This window comes from Bos grunniens, chromosome 29 (genome assembly GCF_055505025.1).
Source record: "Bos grunniens cultivar Pamir isolate PY7600 chromosome 29, Bosgru_T2T1.0, whole genome shotgun sequence".
Lineage (NCBI taxonomy): Eukaryota > Metazoa > Chordata > Mammalia > Artiodactyla > Bovidae > Bos > Bos grunniens.
In genome coordinates, this window is record NC_141193.1 from 28,994,653 (window position 1) to 29,014,171 (window position 19,519).

At 38.9% G+C, this 19,519-nt stretch overlaps 2 protein-coding genes across 2 annotated transcripts in view; one reads left to right on the top strand and one right to left on the bottom strand.

Moving 5' to 3' along the window:
• Positions 1-7,303: 7,303 nt before the first annotated feature.
• On the bottom strand, positions 7,304-8,559 carry FANCF (FA complementation group F). The gene has a single exon (XM_086385707.1). It carries the CDS (start codon positions 8,499-8,501, stop codon positions 7,422-7,424), a length of 1,080 nt encoding a protein of 359 aa, XP_086241833.1. The 5' UTR covers positions 8,502-8,559; the 3' UTR covers positions 7,304-7,421.
• Positions 8,560-8,629: 70 nt separating this feature from the next.
• Positions 8,630-19,519, top strand: part of GAS2 (growth arrest specific 2) — a 180,216-nt gene continuing 169,326 nt past the window's right edge. Inside the window, exon 1 of the mRNA XM_086385714.1 lies at positions 8,630-8,798. The gene's annotated coding sequence lies outside the window, so the exon portion shown is untranslated. The remainder of the gene's footprint in view (positions 8,799-19,519) is intronic.

The following is a 19,519-nucleotide window of genomic DNA, read 5'->3' on the forward strand; positions in this document are numbered from 1 at the left end:
TGTGATAGATGGGTGAGCATATGAGTTATCAGCCAAATCAGGGCATTTTAGAGAATGAAAAAGCATACTGTACTTGTATCAATTATGCCAGGACAACAGGCATAACCCCCATTTGTCTTGGGAAAATAAGAGTCTATGGTCACCCTGTCCTATCCTAGAGTAATGAGTAGAAATTTAGATAAGGTGAAATATGTTAATAAATTGCCTATGAGGGCTAAGTGAGTGAAAGGATTCAAGAATAATTCCCAGGTTTCTGGCTATTTACTGAGAAATGCATAGGGATAAGCAAGCTTCTGCGGGGATATGAAGAATTCTGTCTTGCATATATTTGGCTTGAGAGGCTTGTGAGACATTGAAGTGAGGACATTCACCCTGAAGTTCTGATGAGAGCTCTGGGTTGCAGATGTAAATTGGGTGGTTGGAAGCATACGGGTAGTATTTAAAGCCGTGGAAAAGGGATGAGAGCATGTACAGGAGAGGAAGCAGACTATTAAACTTTGAGAAATCCTGGGGAAGATTGATTCAGGGAGAAGGAGCCAAAAAAAATCAGAATGAGAAAAATATAGTTAGAAATGTAAGAGGAAACCAGGATAGAGGAATGTCACACAAGTTTTGAGAGCAGAATTTCAAGCCTAGTTTCAAAAAGTAGAAAGGGGTCAAAACATCTAATGCTACTAAGTCAAATTACTTGAGATCAGAAAAATATCCTTTGAATTTGGGATGATAAAGATGATGGGTGACCTTGACTTCTTTAAGAGGAGTATTGAGGGGAAAATTCAGAGCAGCAAGGGTTAAAGAGAGGCCGTCCGCTTTTGGCAAAGCTGTGAGTATATGTTCAGTAGGACTCAACCAGAGAAGGAAATGGCAACCCACTCCAATGTTCTTGCCTGGAGAATCCCAGGGATGGGGGAGCCTGGTGGGCTGCCGTCTATGGGGTCGCACAGAGTCGGACACGACTGAAGCAACTTAGCAGCAGCAGCAGCAGCGGCAGCAGGACTCAACTGCTGTAAACATTTAGATTCTCAATAATATATGCTTCGAATGCTTTGTTGAAATTTTAAGAAATAAAGGAAATTTCCAGAATGTCTTTCTCCGTCAAATATATATATCTCCAAAAGCAAAGAGGCGTGAATAGTATGCAAATCAGATTTATAACTTATACTTTGAGCAAGCCACAAGGTAGGGAAATTGAAGTCAAATTTCCTTGCTTTAAGCCAGAAACCTTGCCAAAGTGCCCCTAGGTTACATGTGTTCACTACTGACAGAAACCATTGAAAATGCCCTCTTGGGGAAAGAATACCCTATTTAGACATCTTGGTTTCCATAGATTAAACCAAACAAACGTGAACTCACAATATATATAAAGAAATATGTAAAGAAACAAATTATCATGAGTGAGAATCATAGAAACAACAAACAGGATTAGATCCCCAGGGACTTGAGGTTTTGAAATTATTACACTGGCCTTACTACAGAATATAAAATAACAATGTAAAAAAAAAATGGAATCACAAAAAATAAACATGTAACATCAGATTATACAAAATGACCAGACAGATTTGAGAGGGTAAAAAGCCAAAGAACACTTATAGGAAAAAAAATGTTTGTTGAAATTTAAAACATAATGGATTACTTAAACATCAGATAGATAAGAGTGGATTATAAGAATATACCAATATATTTACCGAGGATATAGGCAAAGTTGATGTGACAGCTACACCTCAAAGCAGTGATTTGGATAAAAGAAGGGTAAAGAGAAACGTATTTCTCTCTCTAATAACAAGATACATGGGACAAGTGGGCTCTGGTCTGCCATCCTGAACACTGGCCTTATGTTTCTCAGCAGTTGTTCCAATCTTTCTCAGCCTTGTAATTCAAGGTAGCTCACCAGTACCACGTGACCCTTCAGCCAGTTTGACAAACAGAGCGTTAAAGGCAAATGATTTCATATTTCTGGAGTGTGAACCTTCAGTTGTGCATATCAATTCTGCTTATACACAAGTGGTCAAAGTCTAGTGTTATGGCCACACATAACTAACTGCAAGACAGACTGGGAAACTTACTCTCTAGCTGGGTGGCCACTTCTAGCGGAAACTTGGGGCTGAGCCATGCCATGCTCAGTAGCTTAGTCGTGTCCAACTCTTTGTGACCCTTTGGACTATAGCCCACCAGGCTCCTCTGTTTTCCAGGCAAGAATACTGGAGTGGGTTGCCATTTTCCTCATCCAGGGGATCTTCCTGACCCAGGGATCGAACCCACATCTCCTGTGTCTCCTGCATTGCAGGTGAATTCTTTACCGCTGAGCCATCAGGGGCTGAGATAGGATTACCAAAATGAAGATAGGGAAATGTCTTCTAGGAGGTAACAGCAGTTTCCACATAAGCATAGAGTAGTAAGGAGATAAAAACTAGGAAAGAGAGAGATTGTAGGAATAAGAGTAGTGTAAGAAGATTTAATATAGGCCTAATCAGAATCACGAGAGACATTAGAAAAAGTGCAGGAGAGGAAACATTGGGGGGAAAAGCAAGATTTTACAGCAGAAAGTCTCACTACAAAATAAAAGGTTCAGGGCCTCCCTGGTGGCTCAGTGTAAGGAATCCACCTGCTAATGCAAGAGACATGGGTTTGATCCCTGGTCAGGGAAGATCCCACGTGCTGTGGAGCCACCAAGCTCATGTGCCACAACTGTTAATTAATCCTGTGCTCTAAAACCCAGAAACCGCAACTAATGAGCCCACGTGCCAAACTACTGAAGCCCGAGCAGCCGAGAGCCCATGCGTGCTTCACAGCAAGAGAGGCCACTGCAATAAGAAGCTGGAGAACCGCAACTAGAGAGGAGCCCTCCCTCACCACAACCAGAGAAAAGCCCGTGCAGCAACGAAGACCCAGCACAGCCAGAAATAAATAAACAAAGACCTACTGTAGAGCACATGCAGCTCTGCTCAATGTTATGTGGCAGCCTGCATGGGAGGGGAGTTTGGGGAGAGTGGATACCTGTGTACGTATGGCTGAGCCCTTTTGCTGTTTACATGAAACTGTCACAACATTGTTAATTGTCTATACCCCAGTACAAAATTAGAAGTTTAAAATTTAAGAAAATAAAAAAAAATTTATTTAAAAATTTTATAAATAAAAGTTTCAATTTATTATAACATTTCTGTATTTGTCTGCATGTCATAAACTCACTGAAAATATAATAAAATAAAATACTAACTGATTAAATTTCTTGAACCAAGATCATATTGGGGAATTATTTTAATTGAAGTATAGTTGATTTAGTATTGTATAGCTGGAGAAGGAAATGGTAACCCACTCCAGTATTCTGGCCTGTGAAATGCCATGGATAGGGGAGCCTGGCAGGCTACAGTCCATGGGGTCACAAATAGTCAGACACAACTTAGCAACTAAACCACCACCCCCATGGATAGTTTGGGAACTTCCCATGTGGCTCTGTGGTAAAGAATCTGCCTGCCAATGCAGGAGACACAAGAGATGTGGGTTTGATCCCTGGGTCAGGAAGATCCCTTAGAGTAGGAAATGGCAACCCACTCCAGTGTTCTTGCCTGGAAAATTCCATAGGCAAAGGAGCCTCGTGGGTTACAGTCCATGGGGTCACAAAGAATCAGTCATGGCTGAGCATACACACACATAGTTGATTAATAATACATTTATTAGTTTCTGGTATACAGCAAAGTGTTTAAGATATACACATATATTCATAGTCTTTTCTATTATGACTTATTACAGAATATTGAATATACTTCCCTGTGCTATATGATAGGACCTTGCTGTTTATCCATTCTAGTCCCAAATATCCCAATCCAACCTCCCTTGCCATTCCACCAGACAACCACAAGCTAGAATTTTTCCATTTTATAGATGAGGAGACTCTGACTTTGAAAGTGAATAAGCCAGATTAAAGTTATAATAGTAGATAATAACCTGAATTTAAATAATATTTGATAAATATATTTTCTCCTATGTGCCAGTTCCTGTATTGATTTTCACATCACCAATCTACCCCCCCAAAAAATGATTTGTGGAGTGAATATAAGTTAGAGGAGATCCAGATCCTTGTTGACTTTACCACTTAAAGTCATTATTTGTTGTTGCTGTTCAGTCGGTAAGTTGTGTTTGACTCTTTGCAACCCCATGGATTGCAGCATGCCAGGCTCCTCTATCATCCACTATCTCCCAAAGTTTGCTCAAATTCATGACAAATTGAACTGTAGTCTCAAATCTTTGATTAATAAAATTTGAAGTTCACAGCACATTCCCCTAACAGTTATATCAAGAGGTTCTGCTAAGATTATTTAACTGTAGAACTTTGTATACTATATGACAGCATACAAATGCAAAGCCTTATTTATTCAAATATTACACATTTTACACTCAAAGTCAAATATTACACATTTTCCATTAGAATCAGAACCTAAGTAAGTAGCCAGCTCTTAGACAACAGCATTTAGATTTAAAACATTTTAATATACTTAATAAATATACAGCCAGCCTGAGGGAAGTTCTAACAGAGCATTGATATTTGTCCTCCATAATATTAACAAAAAACAACATACATAGGCAGTCATTTTATCTGTTGTTTCATAAGTATCCTGAATTCATTTATTCAATTTCCCATTCCTTCCTTTCACTTTCTTCCTAGATATAGATTCTGGAGTGATAATAAAATTCCTATATCAGTATCATCTTTTTAAGTCCTTAACTTTAAGTTCAACTTTGTTTGTTCAACATTCAGAAAACTAAGATCATGGCATCCAGTTTCATCACTTCAAGGCAAATAGATGGGGAAACAATGGAAACAGTGACAGACTTTATTTTTTTGGACTCCAAAATCACTGCAGATGGTGACTGCAGCCAAGAAATTAAAAGATGCTTACTCCTTGGAAGAAAAGCTATGACCAACATAGACAGCATACTAAAAAGTAGAGACATTACTTTGCTGACAAAGGCTCGTCTAGTCAAAGCTATGGTTTTTCCAGTAGTCATGTGTGGATGTGAGAGTTGGACTATAAAGAAAGTTGAGCACCAAAGAATTGATGCTTTTGAACTGTGGTGTTGAAGAAAACTCTTGAACGTCCCTTGGACTGCATGGAGATCCAACCAGTCAATCCTAAAGAAAATCAATCCTGAATATTCATTGTAAGGACTGATGCTAAAAGCTGAAACATCAATACTTTGGCCACCTGATGTGAAGACCTGACTCCTTGGAAAAGACCCTGGTGCTGGGAAAGATTGAAGGCAGGAGGAGAAGGGGACGACAGAGGATGAGATGGTTGGATGGCATCACTGACTCTATTGACATGAGTTTGAGTAAGCTCCCAGAGTTGGTGATAGACAGGGAAGCCTGGCATGCTGCAGTCCATGGGTTCCCAGAGTTAGACATGACTTAACAACTGAACTTTGTTTGAAAATAAGATCAAGAATAGAAATTAAAGGGAATTCCCTGGATGCCCAGTAATAAGGACTCAGGGCTCTCACTGCCCTGCTGAAGTTTGATCCCTGGTCTGGGAACTAAGATCCCGCAAGCCATGCCAGGCACTGTTCTAGGCTCTAGGTGGGGGGAAATAACAGATTAGCTTCTACTCTCATGTTGCTTATTTTCTGTGTGCTCGGGTATTGTAGTTAATATTCTTTAGCCTATATCTACATTTATAACAATACAATCTTGCTGTGAAGACTAAATATGGTTACCTATGTAATGAACATAGCATGGAGACTAAAAATAAAAATAGATTTAAAATTTTTCTTTAGTCAATAACCATTTTTATCATTTTATCTTAAATAAAAGTGCAATGTAGCAGCAGAAATAGGGAAATAAGTTTACAAAATCTCACTCTTTAAAACTAAATTTTATGGTAATGAGTCAATATTACAAATTGTGTGAATAGAACTCTTCACTGAGTTATGTTTCCTGAAAAAAGACCTTCAGGTAATGAACAGAAGGAATTGTCTTTACTCTTGTATCATGGCAAATTAAATCTAAAATACGGCCTACATGGATTAGAGCTAGAAAAGGGAATCAAATTGCAGGAAATACAAACTTGTTTAGTGTTAACACAGGATTATCTATCTGGGAAAGTGTACTTGCTAGTGGGACAGTACTTTCTTCCAGATTTCACTACAGAACAAAAAAATCCTATATTATACAAATTTTTTTGCTCAAATCAACTTGCTGATTTTTTACATTTCCTGAAGAATCTTGCAACCAACTAACCTGGATATGGAAGAAAACATCTTGAACAGGAAGTAGTATCCCCCCTAATAAAAATGAATACATTATTCTTAAATTTGGTGATTGGGAATCACTCTGCCAGGTGTGGAGCATCTGGGTAAACTCACAAAATTAGGTTCCTACATATACTAAACAAATATTCTAAACTGCCCCCATAGGACAATCACCAAGGGAAAAGTGGGAGAACTTTATTTTTATACTCAACACTTAACATAAGGCAATTCTAACACCAAGGTTGTGATGTATTAACCTCAATGGCAGAAGCAGTACTAATTTAGAAGTCTGTTTTGATTCTTTGGCCATCAAATCCAGAGGCATAGATTTGCATTTTCTATGCTTTAAAAACTTTTTTCCTTGTCTTTAAGGCAATGCTTTAAATTATTGGTCTTTCAATTTGCAGAAATGAAAAACAAAATTTCTGAATAACACATGTTCCAACTGCCAATGCAGGAAAATGTAGGTTTGATCCCTGGGTCAGGAAGATCCCCTCTGGTAGGAAGTGGTAACCTACTCCAGTATTCTTGCCTGGAAAATTCCATGGTCAGAGAAGCCTGGAAGGGGGTCCTAGAGAGACAGAGGCAACTGAGCACGCAGGCACACAAGGCTGGTTAACTTATTAGAATGTCAGGTTAACAAGGCCAAAATCCAGGGTTTAAAGTCCAACTAGGCCAGTTGGTTTTCCAAACTATTTCTGACAACACATGTTGTTGGTTAAAGAAATCTCTTCACTTCTGAGGACTTAAAAAAAACAACAACAACAAAAAACCTACAAAAGTAAGGCATTAATAATGTAAAAACGGTGTCTTGTTGGTCACTGGAAAACTACTTTTTCTGGGACAAGCACATATATTTTCAGGATTATTAGAAACGCACGTTCTAAAACACTTGTTAATTCTACGGTTTTAGGTAGGATACTTGCAATGTTACCTCCTCTATCCAGAAAATCCATGGCACTACAAGGCAGTTACTTTACATATTTGTAATTAAGTTACAATTACTTTATTATATATTAGGACCTAAAATAATATTTTGGACACATGAAAGTACAGGAGATGTGGTGAGAAAACAGGAATTTTAATTTTGTAAACCATACATTCGAGTAATCAGTAACACAATGTTGCCCACAGAGAACTGGGGTCTGGGCTGAAAACTTCTCTTCCCCAGTGCAATATCACACAGGACTCCCAAGAGCTAACAACAGGTCTGTCCAGATGCTAAGACCAGGGACTTCGAAATCTCCGTCTTGAGCCTTATAGGACTTCAGGGCAGTTAGAACTTCATCTTTCAGAGGCGGAGGGGCCTGACAGAGGCTTTGAAACCTGCTGAACAACTCCTCCCAGGGCACATCCTGGGGCTCAGTTCCAATCCAAAGGCCTTTCGGAAGGTCATAGTGCAGTTGGCGACCCCAGTTTGTGAGCAGACCCAGGTAGACAGGGGACAGCTCTGGATGGCGCCCCACCACGGAAGTTAAAAGCTCGGCTGGGAGGTTGCGGCAAAAGGCAACCACGATATCTGATTTCCCCAGAAGCCAACGAAGCAGTTCTTGACGCCCGTCTCCCGGTGTTTTGGGGCTGCCTACACCCAATTCCTCTTCTTGGAGCCGGGGGGATGCCTGCGGCAGCAGCAGCGCGGCCGCCACCACCTTCAGGAAGTTGTTCTGGGGCAGGCGCTCCCACAGGCGGCTGAGAAGCCTGCCAGGACCCTCAGCTTCGGCTTCCCCCACCTCCTGCAGACGCCTCAGAAGCAGCTCCGCCTGCGTCTTCATCACTGAGTCCTTCTGAAGGACCGGGTTCTCTCTGTAGGCGTGGAAGCGCAGCATGTGGGCAGCGGCCCGGCAGCGGGCGAAGCGGGTCAGGCTGCCCTGGAGCGCCTCCTCTTCGGCGTCCGGAACGCCGGGGCCGGGAAAGAGCTGCTGGAGCAGGCAGTGAAAGGAGGCATCCCCGAGGGCCGGGTTCGCCAGCAGTCGCAGAGATAGCAGCTGGTCACAGTGCCCCAGGGCCTGAAAGTTCGCCAAGTCCGGGGCTGGAGCGGGCCCAGAGTCACCCTCCTGCTTCCACTGGTTTTGCAGTCGCTGCTCCAGAGCTTTGCGAATACGGGCGTGGCGGCCAAAGCGCCTGTGGATGTGGCGCAGGTAGCCAGCCCACTGTAAAGCCCTGCGAACGGTTGCGGGGTCCCAAGTGCTGACGTGGGTTGTGCGGGAGACAGCCAGAACCTCAGAGAAACGATCCAACTGCTCCGGGAGTGAGTCCATGGGGCGCCGCAGGGCTTTACTTCCGTCTTCACCGTGGCGACGGAGACTCTGCGTGCTGATTGGTGCGTCGGTCAAATGATACGCCTCTCTGCAATGCTATTGGGTAAAATGCCTGTCAATCTCACAGCGGCCTTAACCCGGGTACCTGAAATCCTGGAAATTTAAGCCTGAGCAAAGGCCTGTATTTCACCATGGATGTTGAGGGGATTTTTAAGCAAGGAAGATTGAATGAAGGGCTAGGACTGGAGAATTACCGGATCCACGTGGGAGATGCTGCTGCTGCTGCTATTTACGGAGGTCTCCGTGCTTCCTTTCGCTTTAGAAAAAAATCTCTAGTAGAAATTTCCTGAGTTTTGCGTGAGTAAAACTGTGTTAAGGTTTATCATAATTGGGGAAAGCCAGAGACGTGCTGTTACATATAAGAAAATGTTATTAAATGAAAATTTAAGTTCATTTCAGTTTAGTAAAAAGGTACTGACTCAAATATTTAATGCCAGACACTATGCTAAAGCCTGGGCCTTGAACTTATCTTTCATTATTAGAACTTGAATTCTAGGTTACGTGAAACTTCAAGATTAACAGTTTCTTAAATGTTAAAGGAATTTAAAATTTTATTTCAGAGTTTCACTGTTGTTTTTCGTTTTTGTAACTTACAAGGCAGAATAGCTAAATTGACTCTTATTTCACCCAACTAATTGAACTAAGTGGCATTTAACTGTGGGAGTTAAGCATTCATAAACAAGCATCAGAAAAAGAGGCTTTCACAAAAAGCCTACCTCATATGATCCTGGTGAGGATTAAATAAAATGATAAATGTGAAATGCCATCTTTACTATTTTGGCGATCTTTTAGTATCCATTCTATCATTACCCTTACTCTCTTTGCATAATAAAGATGCAGTTTTGAGTACTGATTGAAGCTCACAGTGGAGGGGTAGGCCGATTTGAGCTAATTGTGGTAATCCAACCCTCCCTTAATTTAGTAATTAATTTAGGAAACCCAGTCTTAAGCGGACCAATGTTTAGTAGTTCCCAAGGACAGAAATTTGTTCAGAAATGGCCAGGTGAATCAATTCTAATCAGTGAGGCCTATATGGTTACTTTTCTTACTCTTCAGAGTTGGTAGATCATGAACATTGACCAATATGAAGTGATAGTTGTATTGGACAATGCAGCTGTATACAAGCTGGGTATCAAGCATGCTTAAGAAATTGTTTCTTCCTCCTGATGCTGTTGAATATTTATATGAAGCCCAAAGCTACCAGATCCATCTCTTTTCCTGAACCAATAGAATTTCAGAATCACAAGGAATACATGGGATTATGACAACTCTCAAATTAACCCTGTTTAAGATTATAACACTATATATTCCCATTTCTTTGGCCAGTTTTATTTTCTGTTGCTTTCAACTAAATATACTGAAGTAATACCAGCTCTTCAGAACACCGGTGTATGGGGCATATAAACACTCTCTGAACACTGCTATTATTGTTAATGTTATATAAGCCTCCGAAGTGAATATCTTCTCATGTCTTCTCCAAATTCTGTTCCTCCCTAATATAAAAGAGCAACCACCAACACTCTATGGTCAAAAGTGGAGAAAATTTTAGCAAAGAAACACACAGCTTGATGTTGCCATATTTATTGTTGGTCCTGAGAGATTTCTGATGCATTCTTTTCCTATGGACTGTTAAGACTTGAAAAATCAAGTTGTGCCATGCTCTAGGGTAGGTTTCATATTTTTAGTTATTTTAAGGTATGCATTACGTCAGAAATTATAGGACACTATGGAACTGGGAGACCAATGAAAACATAGTATTCTGATGCCCCTTTGTATTACTCTGAACAATAGTATATTCACATATTGACACTTATTTCAGTCCTCTGCTTGTGGAAATAATGTTTTTTTATAGGAACAAGCAGACCTGGACTACATCTTCAGGCAGAGCAGACTTAGAGGGTTTTTTCCTCTCATTCTAGAATCAGTTTCATGGAAGGAAAGTGCTTTGGCATTTTGCAATCACTCTGAGGGCAAATACTGTGGGCAGTGGTTACACCTGATCCTAACTCAGTTACTTGACTCAAGACTGAGTTTTGAGTAGGTCTCTCTATATTCTCCAGTAGCAACAATAAATAACAAGCTGACACAACTTTTGAAGACAGATTTCTTATGGAAACTTTACAAACAAACTTGGCACTTTTTGTGACGATGCAAACTCTTTTTCTCAGAGGTGATTATATGTCTTAGTGGAATTTCTTTGTTTTACTTGCTTCCCTTTCAAAGGGGGAAAGTCATCAAATGAATTTTAATGGACAGAGGACATTAGATATGTACAGGGTAATTTGACAATGAAGTCCAGGAACCAATGGCTTTATCTTGCATCCTATATTCCTATACCTAGTCTCTGATCAGATTGTAGAATATCGTACCAAATCTCAAAAATATTACATTTATATATCTTATAAAAAAAAACAATGTTGATCTTTTTACTCTTTGGAATTGTTTTCAGAAAGGTAACTGACTATAACTAAGCGAGTGTTTTTCTGGATCTTAAAGTTTTCGATCAGTGTACGGTGGGAAGGTTTACAGTTGTATGTCAGAAACATTGATCTCCTTTGGCCTTGGGGAGTCTGAGTGGAGTTTGGGAGACTGGAGTCCTTGCTTAGATCATGAGAGATCTGATAATCCACTCTTCAGTTCTTTGGACGTGGTCTGCCACCTGGGCATCTATTCAATGACTAGAGAGAGTGCACATCGCAGCCCATCAAGAAGTTAACAGTGGAGTTCTAAATGTCCAGAGAGAAAGGGCAAACACTTGTGAGTTCAGAGGAAGGTGTTGGAGGAAGGATTAGAAGGTGAGATCTGTGGGTGTGGATCTAGATAGTGGCCCTAAATCTCTGTTTTCACAAATTTGAGACACTTGCAGTGGATGTGACTTTAAGTGGCCTCAAAGCTAGCAGCATAAGGACTGCCCTGACAATGCATGTTTATTCTGAAATTTAGAACTTCATTAAAACTTTGGGACACCTGACTTGAAGTTTTTTTTGGACTTGACATTCACTTCCATCATTATTGTAGTGTTTAACATTATATTCACAACATTTATTGCCTTTATAAGGAAAGGAAAAAAAGATCTTTTCTTTAAATACAACCACATGCCATATAAATTTTAAAAGGCTGTAAAAAATGGTTTTACCTATTTCATCAACAACATTTCTAGTCAGGTGTCTTAAGAATAAGAAGAGAACTTTGTTAAGGTCTTGTTCAGGAATTGTGACTGACCCTTTCAAGCATCAAAACCAAGACTAAAAAAATATGAAAGAAAGCATGATTAATTTTCCTATGTGAAAATTTTAGTCTTAAATATTGTTAGGAAGTTTTGTATAAATTTAATATGTAGAATCATCTCTATTTAAAATATCATATAAAGAGAATGCAAAAAGAATTTTTTTCACCAAGCCTTTTGTATGTAGATCTTTCTCAACTTATGGTGGGATTGTCTCATTAAACCAGTCGTAAGCTTAAAAATATCTTAAGGCCATCCCCAAGAAAAAGAAATGCAAAAAGGCAAAATGGTTGTTTGAAGAGGCCTTACAAATAACTGAGAAAAAAGAGAAGCAAAAGGCAAAGGAGAAAAGGAAAAGTATACCCATCTGAATGCAGAGTTCCAAAGAATAGCAAGGAGAGATAAGAAAGCCTTCCTCAGTGATCAGTGCAAAGAAATAGAGGAAAACAATAGAATGGGAAAGACTAGAGATCTCTTCAAGAAAATTAGAGATACCAAGGGAACATTTCATGCAAAGATGGGCACAATAAAGGACAGAAATGGTATGGACCTAACAGAAGCAGAAGATACTAAGAATAGGTGGCAAGAATACACAGAACAACTATACAAAAAAGATCTTAATGACCCAGATAACTGTGATGGTGTGATCACTCACCTAGAGCCAGACATCCTGGAGTGTGAAGTCGAGTGGGCCTTAGGAAGCATCACTACAAACAAAGCTAGTGAAGGTGATGGAATTCCAGTTGAGCTATTTCAAATCCTAAATGATGATGCTGTGAAAGTGCTGCAGTCAATATGTCAGGGAATTTGGAAAACTGCGTTTAATACTCCTAACCTGCCAAACACTATAGCTTATCCTCACCTACCTTAAATGTGCTCAGAACACTTACAGTAGCCTACAATTGAACAAAATCATGTAACACAAAGCCTCTTTTATAATAAAATGTCACGTATCTCATGACATTTATTGAGCACTATATAAAAAAAAAAAGAAAACATAATGGTTTTATGGGTACAGAGTGACTGTCAGAGTATTGATGGTTGACCCTCTTGATTGTATGCCTGACTGGGAGCTGTCACTCACTGCAGCTGCCCAGCATCAGGAGATGGAATCAGACCACATAGCTGTAGCCTGCAAAAAGATCAAAATTCAAAGTATGAGTCTACTGAATGCATATCACTTTTGCACCATTGTAAAGTTGAAAATTCTTAAGTGAAACCATTGTAAATTGAGGACTATTTGTATGCATACGAAATTCGCTTTGGTTGACTGATATGTGCCATAACACACAAAGATTTTGGATAGCACTGCTCCAATATAGGCTTTCTAACACAATTAGCTAAGGAAAGGGGGCAAAATAAAGACCACTGCAATTCAAATTAGCTTGCCTTAAATTTTCTGCAAATAAGCCAGGAAGAAAATTGGTTGATTAGATATTTTCCTTTTGCCCTTCCCATATTTCCCTAGCCGTGTTCTTTTCTTTTCCCTGTTCTGTGCAGAGAACTGGCCTGATCCTTACTGACACTGTCAGCCTTGTCCCCCTGGCCCTCTGGCTTGATGCTGAGTTGACCAATGAGAGACATTGACCATCAGAAAAAGGCAAGGGATGTAGCTTTTTTCTTTCTTTGCTCTCTACTAAGGGCTCAGGATTCTGGTTCTTTCATTTACAAATTCCTTGAGGCCTCCCTGAGCTTCTGATACATTCTAGTATTCCATGCAGCCCCAGGGACTTCCTGCTGTTGCTAATCCCTGGATGCTCTAACAGACCTTGTTGATTTCCTTAACCCTGACCTTGCTTCTGCTCTGTTAAATTACCTTCAGAATCCCTGCTGACTGTGCTGGTTTCCTGCCAAGGTCTTGACTGATACAGTCATCTGTGTTTTCAACCATTCTCATAATTAATATAAGTCTGTGAGTCATAATATTATCAATCAGTGTGTGTTTAGGGAATGATGACTAGTCTACCTCAGTGATTCCCAAATACCTGTCATTGCCAGACACTCCTGCCAATCTATGACAAAGTCATCATTATTACAGTGATATATGAAAAATAGATGACAGAACAAGGTGAAGTGTTTTCATAAGTATGCTAAATTTAAGTGAAGGGAAAAAGTATTTCTTAATAAGTTGATGTCTTAAGGCAATTTTGTGTTTTCTTTATTTGAAAAAAAATTTAAAGTTTGCAGTTATTTTCTTAAACATCTACTTTAGAAAGTTTATATGTGTTTATAGGTATCCATTTGTAGATATATACATATATCTATGGGCTTCCCTGGTGACTCAGTAGTAAAGAATCTGCCTGCAGTGCAGAAGCTGCAGGAGATGTGGGTTTGATACCTGGGTCATGAAGATCTGGAGGATTGCATGGCAACCCACACCAGTATTCTTGCCTGGAGAATCCCATGGACGGAGGAGCCTGGCAGTCTACAGTCCATTGGATCTCAAAGAGTCAGATATGATTGAAACAACTTAGCATACATCCATATATCTATAGCTAGATAAAAGATAGATAGATTGTAAGCCTGTGAAATAATTCTGAAAGTCTCCTGTCTGATGTGTGGAAAATGGAGGGTTTGCAGATGGACCCAGATTGTGAAGAACTTGGAATACTACAATAAGGAATAGGGTCTGTTCAATTGGCATTCAGATTCTGTTGACAAGTTTTAGAGCACAGGAATGACAGTCATATCTGTTATAAAGCAACATGGAAAATTGGTTGTAGCCAGCTGACACAAATGACTATAAATGGAGATCCACTAGAGATACATTGCAGTAGTTCAGGTGTACAAAATGACAGTTTCACTAAGGAAGTAGCAGAGGAAACATTTAAGAAGGGGTGGGGAGTGAGTGGTGCTCAGACTTGAAAATTCCTTCTGAAGAAGAATCATTAGATCTTAATGGAGGGAAGAATCAAAATTACTCTGCATATTCAAGTGATTGAGTGAAATCCCTTTACCTTTGGAATGGAATGTGAATTGGTATTGATTTCAACTAAAGCCTATAAATGGAAAAGAAGGGGAAAAAAGAGCGAATCATGGCTCAGTGGAAACTCGTATGAATTTGTTTTTTAATCTCAGATTACTGTCTTTCCTCACACCTTCAGGATCCCCTGGGTTAGCAAATTAGGTAATAGAGTATTTTATTAGTGATTAGTGAATACTATGGTAACTCCAGAGTATATCTTGGTTGCATGAGAGTAATAAAAAATATGGATTGAATTATTCAAAAAGCAGAATTTAAATAAGAATTTCTCCCCTTCCTTAAATAATCTCTCATCCAATTCCTAGAATCTTAACATTTAACTTAATATCTCTTGGATTGCTAATATTCAGAAAGAAAGTAATTAATCCCACTGAAAGAAACTCATCTGACTTATCATTATTATATTTTTTCCACTGCTTGGACACCCTATTGGAAAATATCAGTATCTAAGGGCCAATGGTGAGATTCATATTAACATAAACTGATTCTATATAGTTTTAACATTATATGTCAATACACAAATTGTGCACCATCCTCTGTATGTGTGTTTATGTGTGTATTTGCATAGAAGTAATTCCTAAGAATTGCATAGAAGATGTAATTCCTAAGAAGATACTTGAATTAAATAATTGAACTAAATTTATTTTTAAGATTTCATTTTTCTTTTACAACTGGTAATTTTTTTTCCTACTGTTTAAACCAGAAAGATAAAATATGAATCTGATTCTCTCTTTACCTTTGAGTTAGAATTTTGATTTCATGGAGGAGAACTGTAATAATGTCTAGGTGCCTTTATTTTTATCCCACAGTTAGTTATCAGTGTATTGCTATATAGGTACCTGCCAGGAAGGCCTTTTTTTTTTTTTCCTGGTTCAATAACTTTTTGTGTCTGTTGTTCCCATTTTCAAGTCTCCAAAACTTTTATGTGAATTCTTTCAGCACATTTTTTTCATTATTTCCCAGCCTTCTTTTTTTCTGGATGGCTGAAGTTTCCAGACATATAACCAGAAATGTCCTAAGAGAATTAATATATAAAAAAGAAAGCTAAGAAAAATAGGCCTTTTAGTACATGCAAATGCACAACTCATTTTATACTTTCTTTAAAAAGGTAGTAAATGAATTGATCTTCATAATTAATATTCTCTCACTGGGTAGCAAATATGGTGGAAAAGTAATCAAGAAACTTTTTAATACCTTCCAGACTTAATCTAAGTTCTTAGATTGAGCTAGTCTGCTAATATCATTAGTGTCAGGGAGTATTTTACCCACAGGTTCCTAGCATTTCAAAACAAACTGGCTGAAATAAGACAAATAAGTGATTAAAACAAAATTCACAATGTCACAGAGACATTTTATGGGTATGTAAAAATTCTTTCTGGTAATGCTTTTATCATTTAGTTACCAGATTTTAAGCATAAAGAATGGCTTTAAAGGGAATATTCCCCTGGATTTGATGAAGCACTCCACTTAAGGGGCAAAAAGAATGTTTAAAGCAAAAGTGCCATAGTTAATATTTCTTTTCCCTTTTTTCTTTTGAGTGGATTAACGAATGGTGTTTTCTAGCAGTTTGCTTATCTCTATTTAAACAGATCCATTGGGTAAAACTCCCTATTTTTGGTTATCTTAGAATATGGTGTATCTTCACTTTCCCCCTACTTTTAGTAATTCTTGTATTCATGTGTTTTATTGATGCTGGACATAGAGGAGGGAATGTATACAACCGAACATCATCTCTGTTACCAGGATGTTGGTAAAAGTCGGATCCTTTTGAAGACGTTTCAGTATTCCGTGGCTAATTCAGCATGTTAGAACATGACAGAAGTTCAGAACAAGACAAAATGTACAGAGGATTCTAAAGCAGAAAGTGGAAGGTAGTAATAATAGTAAAGACAAGATTAAAAAAATAATATGTATACACACATAAATATATATATGTAGTAGATTGAACTTGACTGTGTAATAGGAAGTATTGAGAAAATTTTCAGAGATACATTTTCCTAAATAATAATTAAAATATGATAAAGTTAGGGATGGCAAGCAACAATATAATTTAAGCAAATAAAGAATGCCAAACCTTATAGTAAGAAAAAAAGGTGTTAGTAAATATTATAATTTTTAAAGCATAACATTCTTAGTGAAGAGAAAAACAGTTTGGTGTTCTTATCCTTCAGGCAACCAGAGTATCAGTTAATATCTGCAATTCTGTATAACAAGAAATGATTAACGTGAACATTATGTTCTTCTCCGGCTCTCTGATGTGATGATTTTACTTAGTTTGTTTACAGATTTTAATGAAAAGGGAAGGGGAGCTTAATTTAACAGGATGACTGAATACCTCTAACTGTGTGCTTTAAGATCCATTTACCTTTTATTGCCTGTAATGGCTGCCAAATTTCCCCTTATTCTTCTCTACTTTTTAGAGCCCAGAGGACACTAAATCTAGCACTAAACTTCTAACAGTCCAAGTATTTTCTACTTTAAATCTATGCATTCCTGCCCTTTATAATCTCATTAGGTATATAGTTGAGGAACATAAACTATGAATACTAATCTCATACCCAGATGATAAAGCATTGGAAGAACGGCCAGCACAGCGTTAAAAGAAATAGGCAATTGAACTGCCAAAAGAAAGTTCTATTTTGAGAAAAGTAAAGTATTTGGAAACAGAGTCATAAGATATTTGACTATGCTAAATTGTTTTTCTGTGGCATCTCTTTTAGACAATAATCCCGAAACCAAACAGCCTGCTTTATGCTCTACCCATGGTAAGTGGCTTAGTTAAGTAGTATTTGTACACTGCCAAGTTTGCTTTCTTATGCTAAAATTTCCTTCCTTCTTTTTGTCTTCCTTCTTTCTTTTTGACTTTTTTTTTTTCCATTTCTGCTCTCATTTGTTTCCATAGACGGTTAGAATAAGACTCACCAGCTTTGTTTAATACAAAGCGCTCAGTGAAAGGGTGCTAATATTTTAAGTAGTATAGGAGCTCAAAAGGTTTTCCTAAGTGGTGTGCTGTGGCAGATTCTTTAATCTGCCTGACAGTGCAGGAGATGCAAGAGACGGGTTAGATCCATGAGTTGGGAAGATGCCATTGAGTAGGAAACGACAGCCCACTCCGGCCTTCTCACCTGGAGAATCCCATGGACAGAGGCTCCTGGTGGACTACAGTCCATGGGATCACAAAGTCAGCCATGACTGACAGCATAGCATAGCACATGAGCTCAAAAATAGTTAGAAACCTATGCAGGCTCTATTTTATAATGTTTCCTTTAACATACACCTTACCTCTAATTTTACTAAACTAGCTTGTTTCTGTGCGTGTGTACTAAGTCGTGTCAGTCGTGTCCGACTCTTTGTGACCCTGTGGACAATAGCCTGCCAGGCTTCTCTGCCCATGGGAATTCTCTAGGCAAGAATACTGGAGTGGGTTGCCATGCCCTCCTCCAGGGGATCTTCCCGACCCAGGGATTGAACCCATGTCTCTTATGTCTCCTGCATTGGCAGGTGTGTTCTTGACCATTAGCACTGCCTGGGAATCCCCAGCCTTATTTCTAGCCCAGCACAGTCTTGTTCTTTCGTTTCTCAACTATTGTGGCTAGTGTTTCTTGCATCTGGAATCATTTTTTTTTAAATTTTATTTTATTTTTAAACTTTACAATATTGTGTTTTGCTAAATATCGAAATGAATCCTCCACAGGTTGTCTTCTCTTCTGCTTCACATGAAACACTTCCTTCTATGTTCCAAAACCCAAACCAAATCCTCCCTCTTTTATGAGCCTTTCCAGGTAGTTCCAGCTGAAAGTAATCTGTTTCACTTCCAGATTCTTTTTAACATTTGTGGTTGGATTGTTAATTTGTCATTTACCATTTACTGTCTTTCAGTAGAAGTTAGGTTTGTTTTATGATCCAAATGTTTAATGACATGAACCAACTGGATCCATCTCCATGCTGGTCGTATTGCGACCACCCGGATTGAATTCAGTAGTCATTCACTGTGCAGGTCCCTCTTCCACACAAAGGGCAAGAATACATAGGCCAATTACATTTTCAAGTGGATTTGTGCATCTCTGCTCCAGCTTTAACTTTTTGAATGAGATAAGTGTCTTTACTGGTATTTTTAATGTCCACAGTACTTTCTGTAGTACCTTACAGGACAGAGGAATGCAAGGTGATGGGGTGGAAGAAATACGTACTTTCTATGAAGGGTAGACTTCTTTTCATTAGACTTTGAGCTCCTATAAAGTAGGGGCTAAGTTTTATACCTTTGGTTCCTAACATAACCACTGATACATGGTGTTCAGTAAGTGTCAAGTTCAACAAAGTTGGATTCAGGGATTAACACCTGGGATTAATCCTTTTTTTGCTTTTACATTTACCTCAGGTAAGGGGTTGCACAGAGTCGGACACGACTGAAGCGACTTAGCCGCAGCAGCAGCAGCAGGCAAGTTACTTCAACTTTTGAGTCCATTCATTCACAAACAGGAGATTATAATATTTGTCACAAAGTTGTTTTGTGACAATCATACAATACAATACAATCATGTTTGCAGGGCCCCTAGAACAGCTACTCAATACAATTGATATTAGAGAGTTCTCTTTCTTATTGAAATACTGTTATCTTTGTGACCCCATGGACTGTAGCCCACCAGGCTTCTCTGTCCATGGGATTCTCCAGGCAAGAATGCTGGAATGGGTTGCCATTCTCTTCTCCAGAGGAATCTTCCCAACCCAGAGATCAAACCCGGGTCTCCT